General features: G+C 43.7%; 1 protein-coding gene across 1 annotated transcript in view; it reads right to left on the bottom strand.

Annotated features, from left to right (window-relative positions):
* Positions 1-2,778, bottom strand: part of ano8b (anoctamin 8b) — a gene marked incomplete at its 5' end in the record, with an annotated part of 30,501 nt that extends 27,723 nt beyond the window's left edge. Inside the window, one exon of the mRNA XM_083647931.1 lies at positions 2,715-2,778. Coding sequence (XP_083504057.1) covers positions 2,715-2,778 — 64 coding nt within the window. The remainder of the gene's footprint in view (positions 1-2,714) is intronic.
* Between the last annotated feature and the right edge of the window lie 11,945 nt (positions 2,779-14,723).

Here is a 14,723-nt window from a genome sequence, read left to right as displayed (position 1 = left end):
TCCAGTAATATCACATTATAACATGGTCACTGTAGCCATCCAGTAATATCACATTATAACATGGTCACTGTAGCCATCCAGTAATATATCACATTATAACATGGTCACTGTAGCCATCCAGTAATATATCACATTATAACATGGTCACTGTAGCCATCCAGTAATATATCACATTATAACATGGTCACTGTAGCCATCCAGTAATATCACATTATAACATGGTCACTGTAGCCATCCAGTAATATATCACATTATAACATGGTCACCCTCAGTGCAGCAGTCAGAAAGAAAATAACACACAGTATGTATTATTCTCATTTCAAATGTTTTTTATTGAGCCAAAGAATCTCATAGATACTGGATAATACAATGCTCATATATATGTAAAATGATCTTTACTTTAGAGTTAGACTTAAAATATATACAATAAAATGACAAAATAAAATAAAAACGAACATAGGATTGCATCTTGAGATGCACACGCACACACACACACACACACACACACACACACACACACACACACACACACACACACACACACACACACAGCATCACAGCAGGCCATAATATTAACCATGATATCGGCACCACTGTGATGATGCTGTATCTGTACCTCAGCTCTCTGCACGATCCAACAAACACCTGCCACAAACACATCATTGTTCTGTTGCTCAGTGTGTCCCTCTACTTCCTGGAACAGGCTAATCAGACAGGAGGGAGGCTTCCTAGAAACAACACAGGGGCTCTTTCCATGAATAAATACATGTGCCAGTGGGCAAGCACACTTGCTAAGTTACCACAAGTAGCATGTAGGAACACTAGACTTCGAGAGAAGTGATGCTAACCACAAGTAGCATGTAAGAACACTTACGGCGCTATCGTTTGCGCTGCCTTTGCGCTGCGTTTGCGCGCCTCTTATTGCTATCTTCCCAGCGTCTAGGCTATCGTCTGCCTCCACCGTCCAGTTTTGAGCTGGGATGACACAGGTGTAGGCGTGGCCCAGGCGTGTCGGTGGGCCTCTAGCCTATCATGTGTCTCGCGCAAGTGTCATTTAGCGCTGTGGGGAAGATACCGTCGGTATGTGCCGAGCGCAAAGAGAGGTTTGGGAGTTGCCCGTTCCAAAATAGGCGTTCCAGCGCAAAGTCTTAGGAAAAAAATCGCCTTGGGTGCTCTCAATTTTAATGCCAGGAAATAGCTGGTCTTAGCGCAAACGCAGACGTACGCCTGAGCGCAGACAGTCTCCACATCTCCGTGCAGTGCAGGAAATCCTTGCTTGGATCCATTTACGCACGGCATGGATGTCACTCTCCACTCGCGCCTGCACACACTCTTCTCTCCTCGGAATGCCACGTTGATTTTCAACTATAGCCTACATTGCAGAAAAAACACACCTTGATTTAAAAATGAGAATTCGTTTGTCATGGTTTTATTAGGCTACATAATTCCCGACCATACAGGTTTGTGGTGTGAGGTAACAATAGATTGCTTTTGAGAAAGTTGTGACGGTGTTGTGCCAAGCTGCCTCTCCCCACCCTGGCCGGCCCAAAACACCCAGGGCACCGACCCACACCCACCCCACCACCAAGCCTGCATACCCGTCTAGCTCCCACCTTCTCGGGGAAGATCCCCCTCCAGCACCTGGCGCACAGTGCACACAGACTCCCGCCCCGCCAGACCCTCGTTTCGTTTCCCTAATCCAATTCAAAATGCATCATTTTTTCGCACAACACCTGTGTCCGGCCAGTACAGTAACCTCTTTCCCTGCAATTGTAAGACCGCAGCTTCTCCACATCCCTCTCGCCATCAAGCAGACAGTGACGGAAGCATGTGTCTTTATGTGCGCCAAGGGGAAAATGATAATGAAATTGGTGGGATTGGATGTATATATATTAATAGAAACAAATAGAAAATAGCTGATTAATAAAATGTGTGCTGGTGGAACGAAATTCAACTTCTTCAAATAGAGCAGCATCACTCATACGCTGCGTAATTACGCATGCAGTATATTACCGCAGCGGAGATAGAAGAGAGCCCGAAAAGGAATAAGCATACAGACGTTTGGGCAGCAGCCCTTTTTCAGTGTGTGAAATGGCAATAATACACAGGTGATTCACAGGTGGGCATGAGCACGTTATTTGATTTCTATGCATGACATTCTCACATCTCTCTCTCTCCCTCCCTCTCCCCATCTAGGCTATCTTTTCTCTCCCTCTTTCTCCCTCTCAGTGAAGGAGGAAGCTGCTGATGTGACGCTGTGGTTTTATGGGCATGACCACACCTCCACAATGCTTTTGGGCATAAACACGCCTATACGGAGATGTGCGCCGAGATGACGTGAAGCGCAGCGGGCCGACACGCCCACAATTAGGGCTTTGCACGGCGCTATTCCAGCGCAAAACGGGCACTGACGCAAAATGACCGCCGTCGGGAAGATAGAGCCCTTAGACTTACAGAGAAGTGATGCTAACCACAAGTAGCATGTAAGTACACTGACTTAAGAGAAGTGATGCTAACCCAAATACAAGCTTTACTCAAATCTGAGGCCTCCTCATCTGCCTTTGGATCAAATTCAACTTGGCATATTCTGTGTGAAAGCCAAGGTAATGTTTTCTGCCATGCCAAAACGAAACATGTCGGAGTTACAAAATCGTACCTAGATATTTGACTAGGAGCAAGCGTTATTTATTCAACGATCTATCTGCGGTACTTACAAAGAGGCTGTGACTTTATCTGGCTCCATGCTGCTCTTCCCTTCTGAAGAACATGTTGGAACATCACGACAGACCGAACGGGGGGAAAAAGGGAACAAGGGTAGAAGTTTGACTTTTTCGTCTCGAGTGCTGCTCCCAGATACTGAAATCTGGCCCACCGCTTGACTGTGAGACGCAGCAAGCAAGCAGCGCCAAGGACATGACACGCATTCTAATGAGCCCTGTATTCATCACTAAGCACACACACATGCACACACACACACACGCACACACACACACACACACACACACACACGCACACACACACACACACACAGTCCTGGGACAGCCAGCAGATTGGTTTCAACACTTCTACACTGCCTCAATTTATGAGCCTCATCTCCGAGCATGTGTTCAGATGGCTCGTGTGTGTGTGTGTGTGTGTGTGTGTGTGTGCGTGTGTGTGTGTGTGTGTGTGTGTGTTACTCGGGTGAGGGTGTCTCATGTCGTATGTTGTCCGTCAAGGCTTGACTTAGGGCTGGGCGATAATTCAATATGATCGTTTATGGTCTTTCACTTTAATTTTAATGGTGTGATTCATGACACACATTTCTGCTGTCTAAATTGATAATGACAAGCACATTTTATTTAAAAACTCTGATAAAATGAGGTATGGTAGGGATATTACTTGGAAATTTCAGTTTTGTTTAACCTCCCAACTACTGGAACATTCATTTGATTAATATTTAATGTGAATTTGCATATAGACCTTATTCGCTAACCCTGGACGGCGCCATATTGTTGACATACCGTCCTGCGTGCACACAGCGCAGCTGCAGCTGACAACTAGTAACAGCCTTATTGTCGTTTCTGTTCTATTATAAAATAGCGATATGAGAGCAAAAAAAAACAGAGTTGTTGTTTGTATGCTGCCGTTAATGCCTGTAATAATAAACAAAAGAAAAAACGAGGTGAACAGACTTTGCTGTGAGGAGCTGTCAGAAAGTTTCACCTGTCTCTCCTAACTATCCACACATCTCCTGTGTGCTGACGTATCCTCGGTCTCGCTCCCTTCAGGTCTGTGGACGGTAGAGATAGAAACAAACCACGGGGACTTTATTGCTGTCATTACTACAGCCATGCCTAATGCAGGTCACCATCTGAACACAACAGGAACGATACAGGTAACGCTAACGGCGGCTAGCTTCCTATAAACGCTGCTCTTACATAGGCTGTCACTTGAGCGCTGCAGCGCTATGTCAACAACATGGCGGCGGTGGGCGTGCCCGTACGTGAGTTACGTCAATCGAATAAGGTCTATATGACCCATATTGTGATATATATTGATTGAGAAAAATCCTTGTGATTATCCTGATACTGTATTGATTTCAACTATATCGTCCAGCCCTTGCTGCCCATGCCAGGCCAGCGTGACAGGTGTGTGTGTGTGTGTGTGTGTGTGTGTGTGTGTGTGTGTGTGTGTGTGTGTGTGTGTGTGTGTGTGTGTGTATGTGTGTGTGTATGAGAGTCCAGCCGTGGAGAGTTCTGCACCAGGAGGACCAGGGCCACCATTAATCCAGACTTCTACAACCACTGGTCAAATTAAACAAACGGGTGAAGGAGAGTTGAGCAGTTTCCTCCTGTTTCATCTCAAATCTATAGTTAAGGGGCCCCTATTATAAGATTTCAATGTTTCCTCTTTTTATAAAACTGGATGTACAAAATAGTAGGGACATTTTCCTGATATGCAATCGCAGCATATGCATGCTTATAGATTTAATAAGGAAAATCAATAAGGTATCATGGTTTTAGATGAATTCACCTCACAGTGTACTTTTTATGGCAGTTTTGGAATAACTCCCGGGAACAGACAATAATACTAAACCATACTAAAATCCTTCCAATCAGGGATGTTTACAGAAATTTGAAGTGGAAAGTCTCCACTCAGCAGCTGGACCTCATTTGAGTGAGAGGAGCTGCTGCTGTCGGCCAAAAAAGAGTCCAGTATGCTGACTGTTCTGCCAGAAAGTTAAAAGTTACTTAGAAATTGACTTTTTTCTTCATTTTGGTGGTCATCGTGATAAGTAATCATTGCTTTGGTGTTTTGCCCTCAATGTAGGCACTGGTCCAACCTCCTGTAAAAATAAACACACCCAATGTTCCGTTTATTGACGCCAATACACTCTGCACTACTGTTCCTTCCATAAACATGAAACATCAGTTCCTGTGCAGCAGAGGAAAGAGGGAGCAAAGCCCCTCATACACTTTATGTGTATGAGGATATGGGTTCAATCACTGCTGTGTCAATCAGCCAATTATAAAGTAGTCTTTGTCTGTATGAAAAAGTTGCAGATTATTTAATAAATATCCTTTTAATGAAGATTTGAACTTTTGTGACGACCATCCCACTCTCCTGGCCCTGCCTTGCAGGAGCCTAGGACCGGTTGCACAAAGCACCTTAAGTTAAGATTTCCCTTGGAGTCCAAGTTAAGGTGTCCATAAAATAAACTCGGTTGCACAAAACACCCTTAAATCTTGTGCTTATGTTTTCCTTACGTCTTCCCTAACCCATTGATACCTGATGCAGCATTTGTGTGTGTAGACCGCGAAGCGCGTCAACGCACACACAAATGTGGGATATACACACAAATGCTGCATCAGGTATCAATGGGTTAAGGAGAATATTTGAGGGTGTTTTGTGCAACCGACTTTATTTTATGATGAGGGGTGATACAGATAGAGCCTGTACTTTACTCAAGGTCTTCACAGTGAGACCATGTTATCAGACAGCAGCCAGGCAGCCAGAAGAAGCAGGGTGCCTTTCTGTGATCGTCCCGAAGCATTTCTCTGGGGTGTGTGTGTGTGTGTGTGTGTGGGTGTGTGTGTGTGTGTGAGAGAGAGAGAGAGAGAGAGAGAGAGAGAGTGTGTGTGTGTGTGAGAGAGAGAGAGAGAGAGAGAGAGAGAGAGAGAGAGAGAGAGAGAGAGAGAGAGAGAGAGTGTGTGTGTGTGTGTGTGTGTGTGTGTGTGTGTGTGTGTGTGTGTGTGTGTGTGTGTGTGTGTGTGTGCAGGGATTTGTCTATGTGCATGTGAGATTGATATAGGAAATAGCCCTTTGACAGGGTGTAACTCTAGTAATGGAAGTCCTGTTGAGTTCTAAAATGAAGGTCACAGATACTTGAGTGAGGACTAGTTGACGATGCATTCAGGGGCTTCGCTGGCTGTGGGAGTTTGGCATTTATGCTTGGTTGGAGCAGCTATGGGGTGATTCTGATTGGCCAGGGAAGGGTTTGTTTTCATTTTTGGGTTGAACAGTTCTGACAAAAAACACTTTAAATGTGGGCCATATTTAACATGTTTCAATGGAAGGTGGACAGTGCTTGGGGTCAGTCTTATGTACCGTAAATTCCGGACTATAAGCCGCGGCTTTTCCCCCGTTTTTTGGCCCTGCGGCTTATATAACGGTGCGGCTTATCTATGGATTTTTTCAGAAAAAAAAAATAATAATAAATAAAAATCTCTCTTCTTTAGCACTCTTTCTAACTATAAATCCACTTCTGTTTTAATTTCCTCTCTTGCCCTCTTTTCACCACACCGCGGACACTGTGTGCACTGTAAAAAAAAACAAAGGTGGTGTTGTGTTATGTTGTTTTGTTGAAATGTTAATACTAGGGATGCACCGATTGCCATTTTCTTGGCCGATTCCGATTTCCGATTTTTGAATAGTCTGACTTGACGATACCGATTTTTGCCGATTCCGTTTTTTTTTTTTTAAACAACAATTGACAGCTTACACAAACGTTTTTGTAACTTTGTTTAAAAATTAAGATTCATAGAACAATTCTTACATCTAATGGGGATCCAAATAAACAAATAAACAATTCTTATCATTTGCATGAAGTAGGACCTTCTCACTCAAACACATCTCAAAATAAAAGTGTTCCAGGTTAGGCTACTGGACAGAGCTTTTTTGTGCAAATACAATGAATACAAAAATTAAATTAAATCCAATAGCCTATATCCCACAGCTATCATGCATTTACTTTTCCAAAACAAAACAGGTGCAACAGAACATCAAAATGATCCATGGACAAGGAGTTTATAGACTGGCTCCAGACCAGTCCTCTTGAGTAGAGGGGAAATGAGTTTATGAGTTACAGTAACGATCTTCAGTCTGAATATCAGGCGGAGTTTACACACAGTCCGAAGTTTGGTATGCGTATTTTTATCTGCCATCCGAAAAAATATCGTCACGCACAGAAAACGTTGCACACTTGTGAGTCCGATGCATTTTTATTATTATGTCCGTCGTTCTCATGTCGTTCTATTTGCAATACGAAACAAATAGTCTCTCCTGTATCCACGTCACGTTACAACATGACTTGACAGACTGAGGCAGCAGCGCTGATGTGGAATGGAAAAGCAGGTCGGGGAATGGTTATACTGGATGCTCGCGTTCACCTCGCCAAGCCGGCTGTGCGCGGTGGCGGGTTGCTGGAGCACCGCTTCCCGGGGAGAGAGAGCAGAGAGAGAGGGGCCAGTGAGGTGAAGCGAGCCGCTCTGACTGGACTCCAGCCGAGCGGGACACGGCCGCACCTCTGTCTCCACGGCTTATTTTCGACTTGCATGTGTGACAAACTGCGAGCTTTGTCTACTTCACTGACGGTGAAAAAAATCCACAACGAGGAAGGTATGCTGGCGTGTGTGGTGTGGTGGCTGGGTGCCTGTCTCGGTGCTTTGGGGTGCGCGCACGTCATGTGAAAATCGGCTCACAGAATCGGCTATTTAGAGTGACCGGAACAGATCACCGATCGAGGCCGATCACGTGAAAATCGGCCATTTCCGGTCACGTGCCGATCGATCGGTGCATCCCTAGTTAATACGGTAAATGGGAGCTTCCTCAAACAGCCATCTCTTTCCCGACAATCCCCTCTGTGCATGAACCCTTACATATGGTAATTACGGTAAGCAAAGGGCCACTCGGTGACCTCCAAAATCGATGGATTTTACAGGTTACACAGCTTCATCAGCACATTTTATGTGCATTGCTTTGCTGCTTGTTTTTTCGATTATTTTTTTGTAAAGCACCTTGAATTGCCTTTGTGTATGAAAGGTGCTATATAAATAAAATTTGACTTGACTTGACATCATTTGGCGGAAATCAACCGGTTACTCCTACCGGTTCAAAGTTCATTATAGTAGCAGACCGGAATCACAACAAGAGGAGCAGTAGCAGCAAAGGGTCGTGCACTACCGGTAACTCTCTCTCACTCACCATGGGGAAGAAACGCAGAAATTCACACGACGCAGCTTTCAAGTTGAAAGCAGTCAATCTCGCATTAAAAGACGGAAATCGAGCAGCAGCACGAAACCTTGGCATCAACGAGTCAATGGTGAGGCGTTGGAAGGGGCAGCAGGAGGAACTGTCTCAGTGCAAAAAGACCAAAAAGTCCTTCAGAGGTCATAAAAGCAGATGGCCCGAACTTGAAGATTGCCTTGAAGATTGGGTGTTGACCCAGAGAGCAGACGGCCGAGGTGTTTCCACCGTTCAGATCCGACTGAAGGCCAAAACAGTCGCCACCGAAATGAAAATTGAACATTTCAGAGGTGGCCCATCTTGGTGCTTCCGATTCATGAGACGAAAGGGACTGTCCGTCAGGGCGAGGACTACTGCAGTGTGCCAGCAACTCCCTCCCGACTACCAGGAGAAAATCACAAACTTCGGCGAATTCACACAAAGGAAGATCACGGAATATTATAGGAGTGTGAAAACATCCACAATCACCAACGGGTTCCGAAAGGCTGGACTGCTGCGGGATGAAGAGGATGACGCCGCCACAGCTGGCGCTGAGGGCCGTCAGAGGCTTCAGAGGCTGTTCGATGCCGACACCGACAGTGACGAAGAGGAGTTCGTTGGTTTTGAGAGTGACAATGAAGGAGAGAGGAGAGTGGTTGACGAAGCCACCCTGAACCTGTTCGTTTCCGACACTGAAGATGAGGACTTTGGTGGTTTCAGTACGCAGGAAGAAGAGGAAGACGAGGATTAGTGACTTGACTTCTCTGGTTACAGCCGTTTGCTGCACCTTCACCTAAAAGATGAAGACAAGGATTAATGACTTTTCTGGTAGGCTCACTACTGTTGACTGATTGTTTTATTATTGTTTTACAGTTATTTTGTTTACAGCCGTGACTGCACCTTATCCTGTGTGATATAGCCTATTGTTGTGTGATTTTGTCTGGGGATTAGTGACCTGACTTTTGTTTTGTTTTGTTGAAATGTTAATAAATGGGAGCTTCCCCAAACAGCCATCTCTTTCCCGACAATCCCCTCTGTGCACGAACCCTTACATATGGTAATTAAACATTAAAACACAATAAATAAAAAAAAAAAAAAAAAAAAAAAAAAAAACATTAAAACACCCGCGGCTTATAGACCGGTGCGGCTTATATATGTAACAAACAGGCAATTTTGCTGCTGCGGCTTATACACCGGTGCGCCTTATGGTCCGGAATTTACGGTATATCCAGAGCACGAGGTGCGTGAGCTATACATTAAATTATGACAGTAAATCACACCACATAATGCAAGTGATGGCTGCTGCCACTGTGCCACAGCAGAACTCTAGAAAGACCTAGGCTAGTTTCAGATTAGGAACCACATTCCTCAAACTACTGTATGGAAAAAGTCCAGAGTTGTGGCCACTAGAGCTGCCACGATTAATCGATTAATCGATCGACAGAAAATTAATCGACAACTATTTTGATAATCGATTAATCGTTTTGAGTACAATTTTAAGAGAAAAGGTCTAAATTCTCTGATTCCAGCTTCTTAAATGTGAATATTTTCTGGTTTCTTTACTCCTGTATGACAGTAAACTGATCTTTGAGTTGTGGATAAAACAAGACATTTGAGGGCGTCATCTTGGACTTTGAGAAACACTTTGCTACCATTTTCCGACATTTTAGAGACCAAACAACTAATCGATTAATCGAGAAAATAATCGACAGATTAATCGATTATGAAAATAATCGTTAGTGGCAGCCCTAGTGGCCACACCGAGAGTACACAGTATATGATAGATCGGCGATATGTCATTTTGTAGGCGGCACATGGTCCCGCCCCCTTTTAGGGGGAAAACACAACCCCCTCGCGACTTGTAATGTAAAATAGCAGCACCCCAAAAAATATATAGAAAAATAACAATCAATCTCGTTTATTAATGAGATAAAGACACCATGACATGACAATATATTACAACTCGGCTGGTAACCGAATGCGCAAGATACATCGGAAATATGACTTTGACCCATCTAAAATCATCTCTCGTATGATTCATCTAAAATCATCTCTCGTATGATTCATCTAAAATCATCTCTCGTATGCCCGCACCCATTTTAGGGGAAAAACCACCATAGGAAAAGCGTGGCCCTGCCTATCGGAAAATTTAATTTCCGCCAGAACATAATTTACAAACCTTAAAACCAGCCCCGGACGGCGGACAGCGCGCTCTGTAACCAAGTCAAGTCACAGAAGGGACATGATGAGTCACATGACTTCAGATGTTTCAAATTTCCCATGTATCTTGAGCATTCTATAGCCGACCGAGTTGTAATATATTGTCATGTTATGGTGTTTTTGCATCATTAATAAACAAAATTAATTCTGTTATTTTTCTTCTTTTTTTTCATACTGCTATTTTTTTTTACATTGAAGTCAACGGCGAGTGGCTCGTGTTTTCCCTCTAAAAGGGGGTGTGGCCTAATTGCCGATCTATTGTATTGCACTTTACAGAAGAGCAGTACTGTATGTGTCCATTAACTTAGGCTTCACTTCAGCTTTATACAAAATACTAAGGATAGGGGAATACTAATGATTTAATACCGTTTCCTGCTCTTTATCATGTGCTTTCAAACTGTCACGCTTGCATTTGTCTGCTCACATTAGGGATGTTCATCAATAATCGATAATCCATAATTGATCGTTGAGGAATGAATTCGATCACGTGGAATTTTTATCGATTATTATTATTTTTTTATTTTTTATTTATTTTTTGCGGACTAGGTTTGGGTGGAATTCGTTCCTTCTCGCCCCACTCCATTGCACAGCCGACTAACGTGAGGTGGAGCTTCATAATGGGCCCTATCGTTGCATCGGCGCAGTTTCTAGGCCGAGCGGCAGGCGCAGATCAAAGCAGTGGGCGTGGACAGGCGCACTTGATATCGTTGTGCTGGCGCTAGATGCAGCCCAAAGCATTACAACCACGCCTTTTAGGCGTAAAATTATGCACTGTCATGCTCATTGGATAAGTGCAATAAACGAATGGCACGCTTGCCTTTTTAGCTCCAATTCCACTGGTCCCGCAAAACCAGAGGAAACCCAAGCCTCTGATCCCCCCCCCCCCCCACCTCCCTTCATCCCGTCTGTCTCCATATATCGGCTATTATTCCATATTATGATGCTTCTCAAACCAATCTAACTGCAGTTTAAATACTGCAAGCATGTAAATACGCTACACTATAGCAATATCAAAGTGAAAATAATGTTCTATGCATCAGCTAGAAAAATATAGCCTATTAGATTGGTGAAAGTTTGTCCAGAAAGATATCATTTTCTCTCGCCTGCTGCAGGAAGGATGATGCACATAAATATAGCCTACATTATGTCAAGTCATTGCATAAATGTGTTTTTATTGTAAAACTAAATGTGAAATAGGGCCAAGTTATTGGAGGGACATCACAGTATAGCAGATGCCATTAGAAGCGCGTTCCGAAGCGCGTCCGCTGTTACTTCTCTAAATCACGTTAACTCGACAAGGGGTATATATAGGCCCAGGAGGACATATATGTTTCACATAGGGTGGTGTTTTCATTTCGATGTTTTATTTGGTCCAATATTGAAATGTTGACAATGGCAGGCTGTGTTACCATTACACATTAATTTAGAACTACCTTTTATATCTATTTTGGCTCATTTGGTTGCTATTTAGTAGCGAAATGGAGAAACACAATGCATGCTGGGAACTCAGAGAGAGAGAGAGAGAAGGGTGACAGAGAAGAGGCAGTGAAGGCACAGAATAGGCCTGCTTTTCAAAAGCGCAAAGCGCTAAATGTACGCCAGGTCCCAAGATATCACTAGGCTGGTATTTAGCGCCGACACGCCCACTTTGGGACTGCGCCACGCCCATTCGGCCTAAAGCGCATTTGGCAGCCTAAAGCCTATTGCTATCTTGCCGAAACAGGCGCAAGGCACGTTTTTTTGCGGTTAAAGCCCGTAATAGCGCCGATGGCCTGTGGGAGAATAGAGCCCATAGTCTCTAGTTTTCTGGCTGGGCGGGGGCCTTTGTGCCAACAAAACTGTTTTAAACATGGGGAATTCACACCGGCATGCGCCGGCGACACAAACAAACGCACCCAGCGGTCTGTGGACCTCAGTGAGGCTGTTAAAACCATGACACTTCGTACACTTCTCTCCTAATTTTCAACATAGTGTGAGTAACGGTACATACTATTCAAGTCGTTTTATTTGTTTATAACGTCATTAACTATGAAGTAGTAGCAGCAGTCAGCCCTCAGCTAGCCTTTAGCTGTTAACGCCCACCTGAATCAATTTCACACACATCGGCCCCTATTCTCCCACAGGCCTTCGGCGCTAAAACGGGCCTTAAACGCAAAAAAACGTGCCTTGCGCCTGTTTTGGGACGATATCAATATGGCTTTACGCTGCCAAATGCGCTTTAGGCCGAATGGGCGTGGCGCAGTCCCAGAATGGGCCAAAGTGGGCGTGTCGGCGCTAAATACCGGCCTAGTGATATCTTCCGACCTGGCGTACATTTAGCGCTTTGCGCCTTTGAAAAGCAGGCCTATTCAGTGCGCCAGTGTCAAGGAGTGCTCTTCTGCCTCTCCCCTGTCACCCTTCTCTGTCTCTCTCTGAAACCAGGCCTATTCAGTGCGCCAGTGCTCTTCTGCCTCTTCTCTGTCACCCTTCTCTCTCTCTCTCTGACTCCCTCGCTCAGACAGACACAACACATAGCAGCACCCAGCTTCCCATAGGAAATAGCAGTTGTAAGTTTACTGCCTGTGAATGTCCCAGCATGCAATTGGGTCCTCCATTTCGCTACTAAATAGCAACCAAATGAGCCGAAATAGATATAAAAGGTAGATCTAAAATAATGTGTAATGGTAAGACAACCTGCAATTGTAGAACATTTCAATATTGGACCAAATAAAACATCGAAATGAAACACCACCCTATGTGAAACATATATGTCCTCTTGAGCCTATATATACCCTTTGTGGATTTAACGTGATTTAGATAAGTGACAGCGGAACGCGCTTCTGTCATGTGCTATACTGTAGGGCTGTGGCGATTCACTTATCTCCCGATTCGATACTATCACGATTCTTGGGTGCCGATTCGATTTATATTGCGATTCTTAAGTATTGCGATTCTACGATTATTGCGATTCGATATTACGATTTATTGCGATTTTTGTTTATTTTTTTCTTTTATTTTTTCAGTTTGTTTGCTTTTTTACACTAGATTAGAACATGGGAAAAGTTGAATCATACACTAGAGACTGTATATTATATATCATGAGTAGGGCTGGGCGATATAGTTAAAAACACGGGCGGACTGGGATCATAATTCAGGCCGGGCATTAGATACCAAGCAGGCCAGGCCGATATGGGCCAACGCGCGTGAAATTTGGGCCGTTTGAAGCCAGATTTGGGCCGTTTGAAGTCCAATTTTACAATGAGATGCACCCACTTTAACCCTGAAGTGTAATTATTACTTCAGACTAACTAATAAAGTAATAAAACCACTAGTAAACCAGTAGCCAGCCTGGCCTGCTGCCTGGCCAGCCTGGCCTGCTGTTCAGTGAGTGGCCTGACTGCAAGCACCCAAAAAAAAAAAAAAAAAAAAAAAAAGATTTTTTTTTTTTTGCGATTATCGATTCTGGAATAAAAGATCGATCCAAAAAATCGTGACATTAAAAATCGCGATACTTAGGTGAATCGATTTTTTCCCCCACCCCTACTATACTGTGATGTCCGCTCCAATAACTTGGCCCTACTTCACATTTAGTTTTACAATAAAAACACATTTATGCAATGACTTTACATAATGTAGGGTATATTTATGTGCATCATTCTACCTGCAGCAGGGGAGAGAAAACGATATCTTTCTGGACAAACTTTCACCAATATAAAATGAATCTCATCATATAGGGATAGGCTATATTTTTCTAGCTGATGCATTTAGAACATTCTTTTCACTTTGATCTTGCTATAGTGTAGCGTATTTACATGCTTGCAGTATTTAAACTGCAGTTAGATTGGTTTGAGAAGCATAATAATATGGAATAATATCCTATAATATGGAGACAGACAGACTGGATGAAGGGAGGGGGGGGGGCAGAGCGCTTGGCTTTCGTCTGGTTTTGTTGGACCACTGGAATGGAGCTTAAAAGGCAAGCATGCTATTCGTTTATTGCACTTATCCAATGAACTGACGGTGCATAATTTTACGCTTAAAAGGCGTGGTTGTAATGGTTGAGGCTGCGTCTAGCGCCAAGACCAAGATATCAAGTGCGCTGGTCCACGCCCACTGATTTGCGCTGCGCCAGGCGCTCGGCCTAGAAACAGCGCCGATGCAACGATAGGGGCCATCTTGTAGCAAATAATATCCACGCGTCGGACTGAGAGCAGCTGGATGGAACTCGACCATCAGGACAGATGAGGTTTTTGTCACGAGTTTATAAGCCTGGAAGCCGCGGCCGGTGAGCTGAGTCCTACTTTCAAAATGTGAGTACAGTATAGGGGTGTCAAAAATAATCCATTATAAGATGCATCGGGATGCGGACCTGCACGATTCTGCATCAATTCACAAATGTCAAAAATCGATTATTAATTTTTTTTTTCTTTTTTTTAAATAATCAAATAAAATATAATGGAAGTACATGCAAGTTGTTTATTTTAATTATGGATCATAATACAATGCATTTCTAAATGCACTTTTATTTTAAAAGTAGC

The sequence above is a fragment of the Poromitra crassiceps genome (assembly GCF_964638095.1).
Source record: "Poromitra crassiceps genome assembly, chromosome: 12".
NCBI classification, from domain to species: domain Eukaryota; kingdom Metazoa; phylum Chordata; class Actinopteri; order Beryciformes; family Melamphaidae; genus Poromitra; species Poromitra crassiceps.
The sequence above is the reverse complement of the archived record's forward strand: the minus strand, read 5'-3'. Positions and strand labels throughout refer to the sequence as shown.